This window comes from Poecilia reticulata, linkage group LG18 (genome assembly GCF_000633615.1).
Source record: "Poecilia reticulata strain Guanapo linkage group LG18, Guppy_female_1.0+MT, whole genome shotgun sequence".
Lineage (NCBI taxonomy): Eukaryota > Metazoa > Chordata > Actinopteri > Cyprinodontiformes > Poeciliidae > Poecilia > Poecilia reticulata.
Window position 1 is genome coordinate 14121562 of NC_024348.1, and position 20488 is coordinate 14142049.

General features: G+C 40.2%; 1 protein-coding gene across 3 annotated transcripts in view; it reads left to right on the forward strand.

The window, feature by feature from the left end:
• Nucleotides 1-13680, forward strand: part of LOC103480657 (RNA binding protein, mRNA processing factor) — a 46077-nt gene extending 32397 nt beyond the window's left edge. Inside the window, exons 7-9 of one of the 3 annotated variants that reach the window (XM_008435685.2) lie at nt 2060-2123; nt 12072-12190; nt 13290-13680. In XM_008435685.2, coding sequence (XP_008433907.1) covers nt 2060-2122 — 63 coding nt within the window. In that variant the 3' untranslated portion in view covers nt 2123; nt 12072-12190; nt 13290-13680. Of the gene's footprint in view, nt 1-2059; nt 2130-12071; nt 12191-13289 lie in introns of all 3 variants that reach the window. The other 2 variants (XM_008435684.2, XM_008435686.2) reach the window with 2 other exon arrangements.
• Nucleotides 13681-20488: the final 6808 nt, after the last annotated feature.

Below are 20488 nucleotides of genomic sequence, written 5' to 3' on the forward strand. Positions count from 1 at the left end.
CTTAAAAGCTCCTATCAGGGCATATTTGCATATTGTATTGCATATTTTTTTTATTTATTATTATTTAGGCTTATATATAAAATAAAAATAAATCCTTGATTATGTAATGTTTTAAAAGATTTAAAAAGCCATACATACGACTGGAGACGATTCACATACGATTCTTGTGAAAAAGCCAAAAATCCATTTTTTTTATTAATGTTTGCATCATTTTTTTTTTAACCTTAATCCCCCTCTTTAATTAAACCCAGTTTGGTCCAGTTCATCAAGGTCTTGAAATCCACTCAGCTCAAACTGTGAGCTCACACGAGAGTTTTAATATCGATCTTTTGAAATTCTTCTCATGAATCCTGTTGGGTTCAGGCTGACCCACTAACGCAACCTCAGTGTCAGACTGGTCTGCAGGCTCGATCTGATCTCTTAGCATTTGAAGTATTGCTTGAAATGTTTTAATTGGCTCATGCAGTGTTGTTCAAATCTGCCAGAGAGGGCATATAGAATATATTTCCATTCATAATGCAGACACTTGTGTCTTTTAGGCGTAACGCCCTGCCCACCTTGAGAAAGACACTCGCTGAAGCTCAGATGAAGTCAGAATTTAAAATGAGCCCACGCTGAATCTGCCTAGCTGGCGTTTTTCCATATGCTTGCCGTGGATGTGCACACATGCTGACACAAAGAGAATCTGGCTCTGTGATTTCAGTAGGGGGTTGTGGTCAGTGATAGGCTTGTTAGAGCTTCCTCTGACCAGGGGTAGGTGCTGATATAAAGCCAGAAAGGGCAGGGCAGGCTCACACACACACATGCACACACGCACCAGGCAGAAGAATCAAATATAAATCATGTTAACAGGAGCTCACCTTCCTGGCTCCACAGCTTATCAGCTGATGTCATCAGGGTTATTGGATGCTAAGAGGTGTTTTTAGGCCGGATGAAGTCAGCAACGTAGCTGGAGCAAAAGTAACTACAAAAAGCAGAACAATGAACACTGACGTGAAATAAAATCAGGTGGGTGTGTATGATCAAGTTACAGTACGTGAAGAAGTATTTATCTTCTTACAGATTTATGTTTTGGCTTTTTTCGTTTTGTCACATTTAAATGTTTCAGATCATTAAACACGTTTTATTGTAAGGAGATAACCTGAGTAAATACAAAAAATGTTTTTAGAGTATTTTCTCATTTATTAACGGAAAGATGCCATGCAGAGCAGCATGGCCTTGCAGTAGGTGAAAAGGTAATTGCCCCTTAAACCTAATAACTAGGCGTGCCTCCCCTGGCGGCGTCTGCAGCAACAGACTCTCTGCCTCTGTGCAGAGGATGGCTTGCTGAAATCAACTCTCTCTCCTGTATCAGATAAGACACTCACCTTCTCAAAAGGCTCCACTTTCTTTTCTTGTTACTCTTAGAATATTTTCCCCATCAGTCAATTTTCGGCACAGGTGACACATGGGCCTTTGTGCTCTTTTTGGCCAGCGGTGGTTTTGGCTTCAGGACTCTCACATGGAGAGTCCTAAAGCCTCCATGTGAGAGGCTCTCTTTCTTATAATCCTTATAATTCATTCTCTCTTTCTTATAATTAAATCTTGAACCCTGGCCTCGGGTGAAACAAAGAGCGCTTTAGATGTGGTTCTGGGTTATTCCTTAACCTCCTTGATGAGTCGCTGAGGTTCTCTTGAAGTAATTTTTTTTGTCCACCAGCCACGTCTCAGAAGGTTTATCCCTCTGTCATATTTTCTACATTTACGGATCATCATCAGGATAGTTTATCCTACTTCATGCCGTCAGACAGGTTCTGTTTAAGCAATCAGAATTAGGCGTTTCTGGTGAAATTGAACTCAGCTTTACAAACAATTGGTTAGTCAAAATTACTTTTACACATATTACCAGGTTCCCCATTGTAAATGAAATTAAAAAAAAAACTTTGTACGCATATCAATTGTAAAATTACTTCATGACAAACAGTTTGAAGCTTTTCATACAATAATAATTGGTGTCCGAGCACCACATTAAAGTTATTTTCGGGACTATGCGTTAATGCGAGATTGTGTGTGTGTTTAGATTCGTTGGCTCCCACCTGCAGATGGAACTCCTCAGGGATGGAAGTCCAGACAGTTCTGCTGAAGTATGTGTAAGTAGCAGCATTCGCACACATTGTCTGACCCTGCATTACCCTGGTGCGGTGAAGAAATGTACATTGTAACGAGCTCTTACAGTAAATGTTATGACACTTTGTTTAAACAGGTGGTGAAACATTCCTAAACAGACATGAGGAATTTCTCGGAATGTTACTACAACTCTTCTTTTTTTTTTTTTTTTTTTTTTTCGTATTTTTGCACTTAGACCTCAGATGAAAAATGTCCATCCTGCTAGCTCCCAAAACTAACCGGCTAATTGGTCTCGTATCTGCTGGTTGACTTCAAACACAAACACGTGAGTCGCCAGCAGAGAACACGGGAGTGTAACGCCCGGTGGGTCAATCGAACCTCAGCCACTCCTCACGCATCATCATCAGAGATGAAAGGCGCAATCTGAAGGGGAACTCCATTATTTTCACACACACACACACACTCCTCATTGCCTCTCTCTCTCTCGCTCAGGTCACATGGTTGCACAGGGTCGACTCTTCTCATTGATGTTATGGTTGATCTGGGGCATCAAAAGCAGCGAGTCAAACAGAATTTGCAATGAGAGTGTCCGCACTGATGGTTTGATTAAGCAGACCGAAAAGGGATCAGCAAATATGACTAAAATGCTAACAGACTCTGCTTTGATTGGGAGCATAACTACAGACTGGCTGTGAAAGTCACTTAGTACCTTTACTCAAGTGCTCTGCTTGAGTAGGACTGAGCGCGTTCAGATGGGTGTTTTACACGTTTGTGTTGAAGCTCCACTTTTTTTTCTCTTTTTTTTTCCCCCCTTCACTTTTTCCTCTCCGGAGTTGATGGTTGTTATAGTTTAGTTGCTTTTTACCCAGTCACAGATAATCAAACAGAACGGGGAATTTCCAACTTTGGTCTGGTAGATTTGAAAAAAAAAAGTTAATGACTAAGAAGGAATCTGTGGGAAATGTTGAATTGTCAAGGTGGTGGCCCTGGCTTTCTTCTCCCTGTTTAGATGAGTTCCTTGAGAATCTTGAAGTATTCTTATCACAGATGCACTGAGACATCGACTGAATGAGAATTGGATGACTTTTAGCTCGATTGACCCTGACCGCTGACGGCCTGTTTCGAAACAGAAAAATCAGATCTCTTAACAACACCAGGATGGGCTGACAACAACACCCTTCGGTGTGTAAGTGTTTACTGAGTAAAGAAGCCTCAAAGCTATTTGCAGTGTCAGAAAGGTGTTTCTATGAAATGGGCAATATGGAGTTAAAATTATGTCACAGTATTTCAAAAGGAAATTTTCAGTGACAATTTAAAATAGCAAAAAAAAATGAAGGAAGAGCCTGTTAATGTAAAGCTTTAAAACCAATAGGACTTAAAAAATTTATGAAGTCAAAAACTTATTTAACTTTATGCTGATATAGGGGAGGTGTTGTTAGGTTCCAGTAAATGGATAACATAACGTCAAGGTCAAAAGAAATTATTTCTTCTGCTATAACTTAAATCTTATTGATATAACTTGAATCGTATTGATATAACTGCTGAACAGAGAGGTTACGCAGGATCAAAAAGATCTCATTGTGCAAAGGTATCAGTCCTGAGAAGGGTGTGTAAAAGTTCATGGATGCACCACAGCACTGTGAAAACAGGCTCTACAAAGTGAAGGAAATTGGTCAACAGTGATGCTTCAAAACAAAATTTCTCTAAACAGAATGAAGAGACGGGACGGAAACTAGTCAGGGAGGTTGCCAAGAAGTCGATACAAACACTGCTGCAGGGATTTAACACCAGCTCTGGCTGTGTGCTTCCTGTGTCAAGAACTTCCTGAATTTTTCACGTCTTAAATGACCCCACCTCCCTATTTTAATACTTAAAATACCAACTATAACTTGTCTACTGGGGTGTGCATGTGACGTGACACCTTTTTTTAAGTTTCTCTTCAGGATGGAAAAGACAAGAGTACATCCCATTTCTCAAAGAAAAATATTCATATTAGTTTGAATATGAAGCTGGAGATAGGCACCAGCACCCCCCGACCCCACTAAGGGACAAGGGTGTAAAGAAAATGGATGGATGGATGGTTTGAATATGCATTTCCCTATTATTAATGTCAATCTATTCGGCTAGCTTATCTCCTTTCTGTTGTTTTTGATTTGATTGCAGCGCACAAAGGATGTTTATTCATAATCCACTGGTTATTCGTCAATGCTATATGTCGAGTATTTTTGCTGGCAGCAGATCCGGAGATGTTGTTGCAACATTGGCATGCCCAGTGTAAGGGCATTTAACATTTATTTCACCTCTGTGTGAGGGAAAGATTACCATGCCCACAATATGGCTGCAATAACCATAATAAACACAGAATTTGTTGCGACCAAACAGCAGATATTAGGACTTATTTGTCACTTTATCAAACCCTGTCAGGATGAAATACATTTTTTAATTTAGAACCTCACGTTGGCGTTTCTGAGTCTAGCAAACTACTCTTTGGAGAATTATAAAAGGGGACTGAGCAGATATAGAGAGACGGAGGACGCGATCAGAATGGTCGTAAACGCTGCGCACGCTCCGTCAAGTGCTTCGGTACTCGGGAGCTGCTGGAAGCTCCGTTTTTACGAGTCTTTATTAAAAACGTTTATCGTGGCCCTTTATTTAAAGTAAATTACATCCAAATTAGTTTAGAGGATCGGTGCGTGGTTCTAGGAGCATTTCCAACAAGTGCTTAGATAAGTCAGCCGCATCGGCCGCATCCGCACTCCACTTTTGTGTTTGCAGGAAAAGAAGGAAAAAAAGAAAAAAAGAAAAGAAAACAAGAAACCAGAAAGCAAAACACTGCAAATCCCCCCAGATAGTTTGTGTATATGTGTGTACGCACACGGCGCCAGTCTCTCTGTCACCTCCCTCCAGTGTCTCGAGACAGGAAGAGACATGTTCTCCTCGGTCCCCCCCCCCACCTTGGGGGAGTCGATGGGAGGTGGCAAGAGTAAGGAGGCTAACATTCATCAAGCTGTTGATTGGTGCTGGTCTCCCCTGTCTCCCTCTTACCCCTTTTTTTATTATCTGTTTATTTCTAAGAGCTTTAAAGATGTTGCCTGAAGAATAAAAGCTTTCGTGGTGTTTTGGATTTAATCTCCATTGAGGGAACGGAGTGGAAAAGGGAGGGGCTTGGAGGAAATAATTACTCCTATCGAACCGGGAGGAAGTTGTTTGACCAGTCACTCTGCCCCAGTGGATATTAACCCCGTCGGTGAATCAACTTCCCTACATCCGGCCTGCAGAGGAGGGTGATGGAAAGCCAGCATATCCAGTCAAGATTATTGTGATAATTGCAAACATTCACCGGGCTGCAACCCCGACTGTGTAGCATGGAGGAGAAACGTGTATTCAAATTATGAGCTAAGAACTTTGTTTGTTTGTCTTTTGTTTGTGCTGCTGGATTTTTACTCAGGTTTTAGATCTACAGCGTCCGTCATACTAATGGGCACCCGTGGTATATATACATGAAGCATTTAAATTTGTGATTTCCTAGAATCCACCACCAGTTTTTTTTTTTTTTTTATTAAAAATATCCTGGTAGTTACCAAAACCTTTGAAAGAGAAAGGAGCTAGTGACACCTTACCTGGGGGTATGAGGAGCTTTTTGATACCTTTTATAATGTTTCATATCAAATGCACCTGGAATGTTTGTTAGCATAAAGTTCATTTTTAGGGTGATATGACTAACTCTAGGAAAAATCCCCCACATGACAGTGTGTAAGGATTCTGAAGATTTTGTAATCCTAAGATACTTTTCCTTTCTTCAGTTCTCCAATTATGAGCCTTTAAGATAGTATTCCCTCCCTTACCATTCTCCTCACTGTTTGTGAAGTGTATATATAAACTTTGACCTTTGTCCAGCCTCGTTTGTCACCATTACAGTTGTTTTAAACATTTTATTTTTCACAGACTTGTGACATGTTTAAGTTTAGGATTGCCGCAATTTCTATGCAGTAGTTACGCAATTTCCTAACTTTAATGTTTAATGGCATGATTGCTTGGCTTTCCCAATTTGAAGACCAGTTCGTAGAAAGTATCTTCTGTGTCATTTTGTGTATATAGCACACATGAATACAAATTAAATAATCTCATATTCTTGATTTAAGTTTTAAAAGCAACGCAGAAAATTACAGCAATTTTTGGGTTGCATTTTTCTTCTCAACACACAATTTTTCTCCAACTGAAAGATTGCTGTCAGAATCAAGGCAAGATCTTTTTTATTTTTTATTTTTTTATTTATAATGTAATCTTAGGTGAAATTCTTCTAAGGCTTTTGACACATCCTTAACAGAGGCTCCAATAACTGCTCAGTTAGGGGGAAACAACAATTATGTCCTTTGCAACACAAAGCCATTGTCCTGAAGCAGCAGGCAGAAACTGTTTTTTTATTTTTTTTCCTTTAAACCCCACAGACGTCAGATCTTTGAAACGTCTTTCCACTAAGGAAAGAAGTGGAGAGAAAATTCCCTGGAAACAAACTAGCATTTTTTCCCACTACTATTGTATCAAAGTGGTGACTGAAATTGCAGATATGTGCTTTTTAATGGAGATTCATTCGATTTTTTCCCTCCTTCACTTTGTTTAAATATTAAATTTACCCTGACAGAACATTTTGTCTGGGTAAATCCCCCAAAAATTGGATAAAGGCTAGAATGATCATTGTAGATCAAGATGGTTTGTGGATTATTTTACACACATAGTAAACAACACGTGTAATTAATACATCCACGGTCGTCGTGTTGTCATGCTGAAGCCGAATGAGGCTTATGTTTTTACCACCGGAGAGCTCGTTGTTTAGTTAACCTTCCTGCTCGATTTGTCCCTGATATGTTGCAGCTTTGCAAACAATTCGTTGTTTTTGTGTCCGGCTTGACAGGAAGATAAACGGCGCTGCTGTGTACCGTCCAAAATATTTAGCTGTAAACCATGCTTTATTTTCCTTCTGCTCTGCACATATGAACTACCTTTTGTGTAAAATCCTAACACAATACATTAAAATTAGTGGTTGCGAGGTCAACAAAATGTGAAAACGCTCGAGTGGTGTAAATACTCATGTAAGGCGCTGGTGTTGTTTGTTGTACTGCTGTGTAATGTTGTGGGAGTAGTCTTGGAAAAGCAAAAGCCTGTAATTAATTACGAATGTTGAATGTTGGTATTTCAGAAAGGAAGGTGAAGCTCGCCTAGAGGTCAGCAGTCTGGAGAGGTTTGTTGTGGGTCAGCGGTTGTCTTGGCGTCTCGCTAACTGGGGGCGACTCACAGACAGAGAATGCAGGCAGCTGGAACCGCGCTGGTGTGTGGGATCTTTAACCGTGAGCTGTCCTAATCACCTGGCCTCTGGAGGGAAGAGCCTTTCTGAGAAGTACATTCACTGCCGCTTGCAAGTTCAAACAGAAAGCCACTGACTTTTCGGAGCTGATTAAGTTTTTTAGCTTTGTGTTGTAATAACCCCACCCCCCATCCCCCGAATACTCAGAGTCACTTCATTCATCTGAAAGCCCATGAAGCTGAATTGTATTTGACATTCATGCTCTGGCAAAGAGCTCGCTCCAAAGACAACCTAACAGTGGACGTTAATACGTAGTGAACTGCAGGGAAAGGTAATCCGTATTTTCCATCTGACAAGACATGCTGGGGGTGGTGGTGGGGTGCGAACCCCTACCATGCAGGCTTGTCTGTGACCCTGTGAGAGACTTATATATATATATATATATATATGTGTGTGTGTGTGTGTGTGTGTGTGTGTGTGTTGTCTGGCTGCCTGCCCTGAGGAGGTTTTTGGCCAATAGCCTGACTAAACCAGTGGTTCCTGTGCGATGTTGGACTAACTCCAATTGAAGGAGAGCTTTGGGCCAGCTGGGGCCCTTTCTAATAAGGAAGTGGGACTTTATTCCTCCATCCCCTGCTGAGACACAGAGGCATAGACTGGAGCTGCATCAGATCTCAGGAGCTGCATGTCAGCAGCTGCATTCGCCACCACCCACCTCCCCAGCAGCCATCGTTGGGATGTAAACACAGCTCAGGACAGGCGTTTTTTTTCCTTGGGAAAGGGAAACTCCCCTTTAAGAGAAAGAAACCTCCAGCAGAACCAGACTCAGTACGAGAGCCCATCTGCCACAACCAAGTTTGACCAACAAAAAAAAAGGAGCACAGAAACACTGATCCAGAAGAATTTTCTATGTTCCGGAAAACTTAAAAATAGTTTGTAGCTCCTTTAGTGGTTTTATAGCAAAGTAAATAAACTCTGAAATCAATTGTGTGAAAAACAGCAATATCCCCTTCAGTGGCTTTATCTAGGACGGAGACAAGGTGAGAGAAAGGTGGCTATGAATGTCATCGATTGAACATGAAGGTAATGTTATTGTCAGCAATAGCTCAGCTGAGCTCCCCCCTGCAGGAAGGCGTTTTTGCTAAACAGTTACATCTGGCTTGATGTAACTTCTGTGCAATGAGAACATAAAGCTAATGGCAGCAGTATCTTAAAGTAATGCTCAGATGGAGAGCAGTAGGAGAAAGAAGCAGAGTGAGGAAATGTATTAAATATCAAATTTTTTCTGTAAGAAACGTGTTTCTACTGAGTAACCCCTTGTAAGCCATATTTGTTCAGACCTTTTCTGAATATTTACGTTCACAATCTTTTTCAACTTTAACTTCATTTGCTGGTGGCTTTTGTGCGTTAACAGACTTCTGTGTAGCCCAGCTTAACAAGCTACCAAAACTTCATGCTTGAATGCTTTTTTTTTACATAAATCTAAAACTATGCTACATCTAACAAAAGAATCAAGACAATTGTTTCCATTACCATGGTTGAAATCAGTTACTTGTTGGAACTTTGCTCTTATTAGATGATTTAACAAGTCCTCTGTTCCCTTTAGTCACAGCACACAATCGACAATCGGTGATAACAAGCGAGAAAATTCGCTGCGTTACAAAAAAAGAAACAGCCCATGCATTCATGTGAAACCCGATCACACCCCTTCTTTCTCAAACACCGCTTGTTTACCTATCCTCACATGCAGCAGAACCGAGATATTGGATGTAACATATTAAGCCTAAAATTCACTAAACCTGTCCTTAATCTGTGCAGACATGTTCAATGATCAACCCAGTCTTTAACCTTGGCGTCTCAGCCAGAACAAACAGGGTGATGTGGAAGCAAGCGTCCCGTCAGGTTAGCCAAGCGGCTGTGTAGCGCATCGATTCCCTCATCCCTGATTGAACGCGCAATGGGGCATCAGTTAGTTCAAGCGTCCTTACTCCCTTAAAACAAAAAAAGCATTGTTCTCAAGAAGCAGTTTCCAAGTCTCATGCGTCCTCTCTGACTATGTCAGTCTGCCAGTCTCTTTTTTTCTCATAAGATTACGGATGACTTTCTAGTTGCTTATTGTTCCAGATAGTTGCCCAAAACTCGCCTGAACTCAAGTTGCCACAGTTTCAGAAAGAGGTCTATTTTTAGCAGTACATCTGGCGAAGAAGTCTGACCTTTCTTTGCGATCCGCTGGTGGTGGGATGCTGTGGAAGGTAAAGATAGTCGGGGAGAAGCTTGACATGAGTATTTGAGACATCCTGCGTGTCACAGTTCAAGTTTGGGCTTGAAAGATTTGCAGGTAGGCCTGTCACAATAACAAATTTTGCTGGACGATTAATTGTCTAAAAAATTATTGCGATAAACGATAATTTTGTTTCAAGACCTTCTGACACTGATTTAATGGAAATGATGTAATACTGCATGCTATTTCCTGCCATAGATAGATGCACTTTATTTTCAAAAGAACACATAACACTAACAAAACAACCAAAAACAAAAATAAAATGGATTCTCAGTCTCCATTGGCAAAAAACGTACTTGAATAAAAACTAAACAGCATAAAGCCAAAGTGGAAATAAATACTGCATTCAACCAAAAGAGTGCAGATTATGGAGTCTGTATACTATATTGCCCTTCATTAATCACTAGATTTAAATAAAGATGGGCACATCCCACTACCTAATGCAATAGTTCATGCCACACAATTTTTTGCCCCTATTTTGCCCTTTCGACAATCTTAGATTGTTGGCTGATCTAAGATTGTCGTTGGTGATTTCGTAATCGATCATCCTGCAGTGTGTGGTAGGTTACGGTAGATCGTCGTGACCGCTCCGATCTAAATCAGGGGTTTTCCCCGACTGGGAGCTTAACGCTGAATGTGACAGGTAGCCAATCAGAAAGCACGGATTCTCCTCCACGCTTTCTGAGGGGAAATTACAGAGGGGAATCCCAAACAGCTGACACGGAACAACACAAAGTCCAGCAGACATCGGAGATGATTTGTGGAAATAACATTAATGTTTATTCAACATTTCGTGCAAAGAATATAGAAATGACAGGGGGAGAAGTTGGAGCCAAATTGCTACCGCAGTTGATAAACCCGGTAAGTTTTCAGCTGTTCTTCGTTAACGTGACATAAATAGGTTATAATGATTTTCATTCAGTCAGGACTTTACGCTGACTTTAGTCACATGCATCACAGGTGGATTCTAGTAAAGCATTGATTAATGCCTGATATTAAAATTAGTTAACTGGACTTGTAGCCATTATTTTGTGCCCAGGTGGCTGGACACCACAAGGCATGACGAACCCGATCGAACCATTATACCTAGGATTTCTGTCGGCTAATTTGTCTCTCAGATTTTGAAAATGGGCGGACAACTCGTGTAGTGTGCGCTGGACATTACACTAAGGAAATGAAGAAGGGAGGGTCAGTGGAGAGCACCGGAGCTGAGCCTTTTTTATTCAGTGTCATCAACAGAAAGAAAAAAAAGCAGGGAGAGATGATAAAGCCGATCATTAAAATGAGGTCGATAGGTTTAATTTATCGTGCGATTAATCGATTTATCGTTTATTGCGACAGGCCTATTTGTAGGAAAACAAAAGGAGGGTTCAGTGACATTAAAAGTCAACATCAGTTAACTAATCAGAGGAGAGATTTCATTTTCTGGAAAGATAGTTGAGTGTATCCAGGATGTTGAGAAAACTCCCCTGGCTAGAAAACCAAATCCCTTTAGTCTATTTACCAAACTTTGCGTATCAAAGAGAGGTTCTGGTACATTTGGTCCCTTTCGAGTCTTACTTGGACATTTTTTAATCAGGGAGATCTATTTAGTCACACCAAAAAGTCATAACTGGTACAAGCGGTTTAAAGTACGACCAAACAAGTTGTTGTTGTTTTTTCCCCCTTTAAATTAACCCCACCACAAATAGAAATCTGAATTTTATGACCAATTTTGAGGTTCTGATTTTTGCACTGATAAATATCGATTTTGCCCTCTGCACAGGGCAACTGCTTTGCAATTTGTTTTAAAACAAACTGATTACCTTGTTCACATGTCAAGTTGTTTATGGTTTTACAATATCGACTGGTACAGTTGGTGCAGCTGGAATTAGAAAAACAGCAGCCTCTTTGTAGCCTAGACAATATTTTCTTCAACTCTGACTTATTTCTGAGTTTGTCAACATTTTCAAATCGGCATGATCACAGACAGGTTTTATCCACAACAGGATGAATCAGAGGAGAACCTTTCTGTTAACTACTGAAAGTCTTGCTCTCTCTTGCTCTCCTGGAACCTGATTGAATCACAGACACATCTACACATTTTGTTGAAATAGCTCCTTTAATATATATCCTCCTATATTCTGTTTAAACTCTTCGCTGAAGTACTTGGCGTACTTCCTGCAGTAATGACTTCTTACACAAAAGAGCCTTTTTTGTAGGTGCACCATGGTAACGCTTGGGAATTAAACATTCATTGAATTTTCTACCAGCTTGTCATCAGTCAAGTCAAAAAAATCTCCTTCTGGTTTCTTTGTGTGTCTCAAACATCTGCACTCAAAAGTCAAATGTCTCGTCCTCAGGTGACTAATTGGACACGTTGGGTTTTCTTTGCATCCTCAGGCTCCTGATGTGTGATGGTGGCCGTGGCCGGCTGTGACGGGCTTTGCTGTTTGCCTCTTTTCCTTTTTAGAAATTAGGAGGAATGACCTGCTTCCAGATCCTGCAGCAGCGCACCGTCGGTGAGTTTTTTTTTTAATCCTCCGCTGATTCCAACAGGAGAGGACAGCTAGGCGGCAAGGTGTAGATCCCACCTACCCACCAAAGTGTCCACCAAAGCAGTCCGTGTCTGTTCTGTCACACTGTGTGAAATATTTATTTTTTTGTGTGTGTGTGTGAAAAAGATAAAAAGTGACACACCTCCGCATACATCTGCTGGCTCAAACCTAACCACTAAGACATTTTTAACACTGTGTCAGCTTTCATCTGAGCAGTTATTTTGTGTGTGTGTGTGTGTGTATAAAACTTTTTTTTTCAGAACTAGATGCAGTCATAGTCAGAAGAAAGTACTTTCTCTTTCAGGACATCAGCTCAGACTTTTAGGCTACACAGAAATAAAAGGTTTGTGGCAGAAAAAAGCACAATGTGCCCACAGGCAGACATAATGGTGGCATTTTCATGTTGTGGGGAAGCTGATTTTCAGCAGAGACACTGAAGTGGATTATAGTTCATGGGAAGAGAGGTGGATGGAGGAAAAGACAGGACAATCCTGGTAGAAAATCTGTTGGAAGAGGCAGATACAGGCAGAGCCACAATAAGATTATTTACATATAGCAGAATGGCCTAGTCAAAGTTTAGACCCAAATGCCATTGAGAAATTGTGGCAAGGCTGAAAAAAAAAAAAACGATGTTCACAGAGATTCTACATGCACTCTAAGCTTGTCTTGGGTTATCGCATAAAATTCCAATAAAATACGTCCAAGACTGCGTTTGGAGCAGGATGGCGATTCAATGGGTGTGAGAACTTTCTCCAAATCGCTGCCCAGATTTTATAGAGATATTTCTATCTTTATGCCGTGACTGTATTTCAGATGAAAATTTGTGTGGTTTTGCAGACACAAAGGCCGAGTATTAGAGATTGAGGGGGAGTCCAAGACGGGACTTGAGGGCATGTGTCTTTATTACAGTGTCTCCTTTTATATGAGATTTCATGGGGTTTTATTTAGAATCGGTGTGTGTCATTCAGCTCTGCATGGTCCCCTTGTGTTTTCATTAGTGTTTAAGCTGCGATGTGCAGAATCCTGTACAGCCCTATCTTCCTTTTGTATTTTTCTCCCTTAGGCAGCAGCAGCCTTTTGGGCTTCAGGACATACTAGACCCCAGCCTCCATCACACATCAAGCGCCCGTCCCAACCCTCTTCCCGAAGTCTTTGCAACTCTATTAGATTTTTTTATACTGTTACATACTCGAGCTTTTAGAGGCAGCACTTTGGCTACACCTCCTCTGACTCGTGCGATGGAAACGGTCCCCGTTTTCCCGATGGCGTCACATACGGGAAGAAAGAAAGAAAGACCGCAGGAGGAGATCCATGGAAGTGTGGCCAAAGTGCTATCGAGTAATGTTGTTATAATACTAGAATTATTACTATTCTGTATATCATTCATATCAATGTTATTATAATAAATACATGTCGAAGCATGACTTTGCAAAAAAAAAAAAAAAATCGAAAATAAAAAACAACAATGCTGTACATTTTTAGATATTTTAAAGAAGTACAAAAAAAGTATTTTTGTAATCAAGACAATGTTGAAATGTTTTGATCGGTTCATGTTGTGTATGAGAAATTGTCATACCTTTTGATTTTTTTTTTTTTTGCCTTTTTTTTGTGTTTTGTGCCATTTATTAAAAAAATTACAAGTTGTCCTTCCATACCAAAGCAGTCATATCAGTTTGCCTCCTTGTCTTTTCTACATAAATCTGTGGATTTTGGTTTGCTGTTTTTTTCTTTTCTTTTTTTTTTTTTTTTGAGCCGAGTTAAATCAGAAGTCCTTTTTTTTTTGCCCTGTAGGCTGTCATAATCAGATGTGCTAGTGGAGGCATCGACAGGATTAAAGCCATCGCCGGTGAAAGTAAAAAAAAAAGTGACCCCAGAGACGGCAACGACTGGCAAACTCAACTCCACTATTATTAGAAATCTGCTCCTTCATTTTGTAGCAAAAGGACAACAGATAAGTACAGAGAAACAAAAAGACCAAAGGCTTTTTTTTTTTTTCTTTTTTCTTACTTACACTGGTGTGCTATTTAGAATTCAATGTCTGACTGCTTTGTAGTCCTCGGTCTGATATTTTTCTTATGAAGTAAGATATTATTTTTGCTGCATGTCCCTCTTGGTGTCACTCCAAAGAGTCCTTCAGCATCTGAAAGAATTTTCACTTTAAGCGATTTGTCTCTTTTGTCTATTTTTAGGAAGCCTGCGTGATTCAACTTGCTTTTGTCGAGTTTGCATTTGCATATTAATGATCGAGATGAGGGGGTTGAGGGGGGAGAATATAATTTCTAATCTGGTGTCTCTCTGCAATAACATCTGCTGTGCAACATATCATGAACTGATCATGTTTCTGTGACATTTTTAATGACAAAATTATGATCCTTGTCCCTTGTACTCGATTCTTGTACTTTTCTGATAAAGTCACATGTACTGATGTGGCGCTAAAGAAGAAGAAGAAGAAAAAAAAAACACTGAAACGCTGTAAGAAGTAAACAATACTCCCTGTAATCTTTAAACCCAGATGTGTGAAACCATCTAGGACGAGTTGAGTCATGTACATTTCTCAGTGTTTCTTCATGTTGAGTAATAATAATAATAATAATATGCATCATATAACGGTGGACCATATCACCTGAGTACATGAAGACCTTTTCTTTTTTTTTTTGCTTTTACAATTTTAAACCAAGTGTGGAGCCAAATTTATTAGAACAAGTATTTATAAAAAAAAGTGTGTGTAAGTTTTTCTTTTTTTTTCTTTTAAAAGATCATAGAAGATGCCTATTGTATGATTCACTGTAAGTATTATTGTAAGTTCAATTGTATAATCATTTGATCATTTTTCTAGGGCTTCTTTTGGTTTGTAGCTGTCTGATTGGAAACAATCTGTGTTTGATATGTGAATACTCCTATAAATTCACTGTGAAAGTCGGAGAACAAATAGATCTTTTCATGTTTTTCCAGCCTTATGGTACATAAGTTGTCCTGGAGGTTGATGAGACGATCCCTCTGCTAATGAAAGATGTTTCTTTGCTTGGTTCAGTGTGTGTAGCTGTGTATTGTGCATGCTCACGGCATGTTTGTTCTTTTTCTTAATGCTTACAGTGCTGTTGATATTTATGTATTTTAGCCACTGTGAGGAGGAATTTGACCTCAGTGAGTTGCAGAAATTTGTTGGTTTGAAACACACACAGAAAAAAAAAAGGTGATCAAATGGAGCCGTTTTTATGAATAGGTTAAATGAAGACATTTCGGTCCATCTGCCATTAAAGATTGACATTAAAGCTGCTGTCGTGACTGATGTTTATTTATCTTAAAATTGGGTAAAAAAAGATTGTTCAGATTCTTGTTCAAATAGAGGATATAGCTGAAGGCATCGCAAATGTTTTCACTTTAAGATACTTTTATGTCCCCCTCTAATAAACGTAGACATAAATAAAATAAAAAACACTGCTGGGCTATGAAGGGCGGATTTCCCCGTTCAGGATTGTACAAAAAAAATCCCCCAAAAACAGGAGAACTTATTTTGATTTGATTATTTATTGACGACATCACAAACGAAACTAACGTCAAGCAAGTGGGGACAAATTTTTGAATATTCCGACTTTGTTTTTGTTCGTGCAGGTGAATGACAAAAGAACACATTTAGATGTATTTGATAAGAGGCACGACATAATGTTACAAAGTAACTGTTGCCTCTCAATTAGGCCTTTTTTGCTACTGAAAAGTACAAAAATAGCACATTATAACGTAGTAATGGAAAGGTTCTCCATTAAAAAAAGTAAGACTAAAAGGGCAAAATGTCACACACTTAAAGAACTGTGTAGTGAAAGAAGGGATAAAAAAATCTATTATACAAATTTGTAAAACTATTGATTTAATATATCTGATGTGATCTAGTGAAAGATGATATTGTCCAGACTGCAAACAGAAATAAATGAACATAAAAGAGAAGACGGCCTGCTGGAGAAAATTAGAGGACGCCGTTTGCCCATTTTAGAAATCCACCTGCACATGGTGCCATTTCCATTTTCCCTCTTTCACACTTGTCATTGGATAACCCCCCCCACCCCCCAACCCTCCATCAAAACATGATGTGGGATACTATAAAGTGGTTTTTGCACCAGGGGAGCTGGAGACCTCTCCCTGCCCTCTATAAGAATAGCCTGGCAAACCCAGGAGCTGGCTACACCTGAGACAGAGGCCAAAGCCAATTTACTTTCCCTCCATACTGTCTCAGCTCTCATCTGTCAGGCAGCATATAGCAGCTTCTCACATGGCACGCACACACACTAACACACATCTGAGGGGCGTTCACACGTTGTCATGGAGGAGAAAAGTGTTGGATAAAAGTGCCTTGTGAGCAGGGAAGAATATTCATGCAGTCATAAAACCCAACTTGCAACACATTAGCGTCCACCCTTTAAGGAGTTCATTAAAGACTTGTTTGCGATGCCTTTAAAGTGTCTGTCTTCCAACAGAGGAAGAGGAATGTACCAGTATTTACTGATAAATATTGGATCTCTGAAAAAAAAAAATATAAACAATATGTTACAATTTGTTCATGCTAGTCACAAATGTGCCACCTGTTAAACAGCACAAAGAAATAAAAACAGTCACACTGACTGGTTCAATCTGACACACATGAATTAACAGTGAAGAAATGAACTTAGCCATGTTAATGTCTTAAGTTTGCCAAGAGCCAAAACTGTGATGGTTAAGAGGATCATGGCATCTTTAAAATTGCAGCTCCGACGGAAAGTTCTGGGTTCAAGTCAAAGTGGTCAAAGGAGGGAGCAATGGACTCCGTGAGTGGCCTTGGCTAGTTGAAGAGGCTTGACCCGTGGAGTCAAAGAATAAACTAATACAGCTCTAATTGTTGAAAATGCTAATGCTGGTTGAAAGTTGTCACTAATCAGATCCCCATACTGACTGCTACGCATTACTGAAAGCACCGTCAATGGGAATGTGCATGCACTTACTTGCCTCAGGGACAAATGACGCGAGGGGTGAAGGCAAGTCAGCTGAGGAGTGTGAAACTTGTGGGCAGCGCTCTGCCGATCTATGCTTTCCCATCCACCCGAATAATGTGTAGTTGCGCCACTGCAACCAAGCTTCACTCTGTCATGGGAATTGTGTCCTCTGATCACTGTGGCCTCTTACAGTAGGACAGCTCACCCTTCCTGAAACTGTAGATAATTGTTTTAATGCTGTTTTCATTTTGTTTGCACCCTTGTTTTCTTTGCTTGTTGGTATTTTCTGCATGCCTCAACCAGCAGTTCTCACTGTAACAAGTTACTGCCATTGTTACATTAGTCAAACAGAAGCCGATAACCTTTGCCACAGAGTAGCTCCAGATACTCGCAGCTAAAATGCATGAGACTTGACGCTGTACTCATCGCTGACTAACTTCCAAGTCATCATTTCACAGCTTGGATGCGTCTCTGCACAGTCATTATCTGAACACTGATTGGTCAAAATGCGGCGCCGGGCTACCGAGAAGCACTTCCTCACCCCAAACCTCTGACTCTCCCTCCGACGCTTACGGTTTCTCTGCGTTTGTTAAACAAAGTGAAGATGAGTGAAGGAGGAAAAGTTTGCCCCCCCACTAAATCTACGCCTTGTTCTGCGTGTCTTTTCCTCCGTCCACCTTCTGTTTGCCCCCTGCTTCGCACTCGGCCGCAGCTTCCAGCTCCCTGCGGTGGGCCTAAGGGCCCTCAGGTCCTCAGCAATCAAAACACTAAAGTCTCCCACGACATTCCCTTTTCCCACAGATTCCATGCTGCTTCAGTCTGCTTCACCAGATTCCAGATAATTACACAAAGATATTTTATTAATAATCTACACTGATATCCAGCAAGCGTACTGTGCGTGTCTGTGTAAACATGGTGTGTGTCACATGATAGCTAGCTTGACTCAGAATGACATCATGTACCCAGAGAACCTTTTCAATGGAAATTCAGGAGTCCAGCAGCGCCCCTCACTGGTTATCTTAGGGAATTACAGACTCCATCTACAAAGTGCCAACACCAACAATGGTGACGCACTAATTACGGCGATAAGAAAAGCATTATAGGGGTGTGGAACTGCTCCAATATATTCAGTTTCTGAAACATTTAGACTAACTGAGTCTGAATATTTTAGCAAGGAAATTTCACAGACTATGTTGAGGTCCCTCCGATAATTGATCGCTCTCTCTGCCCGGTCAGCTCAACATGTGGCAGACTCACCCGCCATGATTGATGTTGGCGCTCAGGGCGCGAGCCGTGATAGATCGATGCTGTACGTAGGGATGATCGTACCATTACTGCCTGTCAGTTGTCAGATGCGTTTGGACGATGATGTTAATAAATTAGAATGTAAATATAAATTTTTTTTTTCAGTTATCGAACTGAAAAAAAATGTAAGCTCAGAGATTCATTCATTAAAGCTTATAAAACCCCAAAAAATCCAGTTTCTCATCAAACTGCACAAGGGCAACAGAAAGTATTTCTAAGTAAAGCAATGTTATGTTAAGATGAAGGCAGTGCCCTTGATAGGGAGGAGAGACACCAAAGCCAGTGATGCAGACTAGCAGAAAGCTGCAAATCCACCTGGACCACAGGCTGATCTCCGCGCCATGCTTCCTTGATGCGATAATTCATGCAAAACTAGCCTCACAGATATAGCTGTAGTTAGCGGACATTTTGAATAAGAAGTACATTTTGTGATTTCAGTCTCAACCTTTTCATTTATGCATCAATGTCTTTGCATTCCGACTTTTCTACTCTGTTGTGAAGAACTATTCAAGTATTTAAAGCATTTTTAAAGACAAACACTACAGATTTATCTGAAGAGTCAGAACTCATTGTCCTCAAATTTCTTCTTTATAAGTTCTGCCGGTCCATTTGGCATGCTGTGTATCGAGCCTTGAGGTTTTTCAAAGCCAGAGAGAAAAAAACAAAAAAACATCAAGGACCTGCCCTTCTTGTAACAAAACCATGGTGGAAAGGATCCGTGCTCAAATTCCTGCTAACGTTGACCAAGCCCTGCACTGGTGGCACAGACGGTCTGCGTGAGGAGACACTGGACACAGTCAAGTCAAAACAGGTGTCATAAAATAAATATCAAACTAGTTACGCTCTTTTCGATCTGACTAGTTAGCTACCTAAAACAAATCTGAACAGTCCTCAGAGAAGCTTAAGTGTGTCACTACTAAGTCCTTTCACCATGACGCTATATTTTATGTTTGAATCGCAAATCTGATATAAAATGAGCACACGTTACCCTCTTGTGGTCAACAGTGCTTATTGCACATTGAGTCATTTTATTTTTGCTTTCTCATGGCCAAAAGACAACATAGTTGTTGTTGTTGAGGGTTTTTTTTACCCACAGAATGAGCAGCTTTGTTTCATGTTCCACCACTAAAGCTTCATGTGATAAAATAAAAAAGCCCTCATTTTTAAAAGAGCACTTATTTCCTTACAGGCAAACACATGATATCTCAATAACATCACACCACAGTCATTCTACACACTGGGTGAGTCACCTCGAATCAGACTCTGGAGTGCGGTAACAAAGCAATATTAGCTCCTCTATCCTCCCTATCATAAAGATAAAAAACACTGAGATGCTCATAAAAATGTAATTATGAAGAGGTGATCTTTGTGCTTAGTAATAATAATAAAAATAACAGCCCGCTATCATAATTGGCACGGGATTTGCAAGTGTAGGTCACTCCCCCTGTGATGCAATCCACACGGATTACCTCAAATTTAAAACAAAGAGTTAAAAAGGCAAACATTGCAACACGGAGAGCAAACATTACAGCAAATTGGGCTGTTTTCCTTCAATCTAACTGCAGATTAACTTTCTGGTCTTTGAAGGTTTGTGGGTTAAGTTGTATGAAACGTATCTCAACGGCCTCATGTTGTATGTAAACACGATAGTTTCATCACCATCCTCTGTTTTTTTTTTTTTAATCTTCCTTTTATCTCGATGACGTCAAGAGTTATCAGAGTTCATCGGCTAGCTTTATTTCTAAAAACCCGCAAACATTTCTCAGTGTTAATGGCATGTGTAAAGTTTTATTGAACATGTCTGTTGTCAAATGAAAGCAGCACATCCAGCTTACGTCGCTTTACGCCATGAAAAACCATAAATCTTTTATTGTTTCTTCTAAGACATCAAAATGGCGCTGCGATTCTGTCCTAGTTGTGTTTCCTCCTGAGTTCAGCTGGATGTTATTCACAGTAATTGAGATAATTGAGAATAAAAAAAAGGGACACTTTGCAG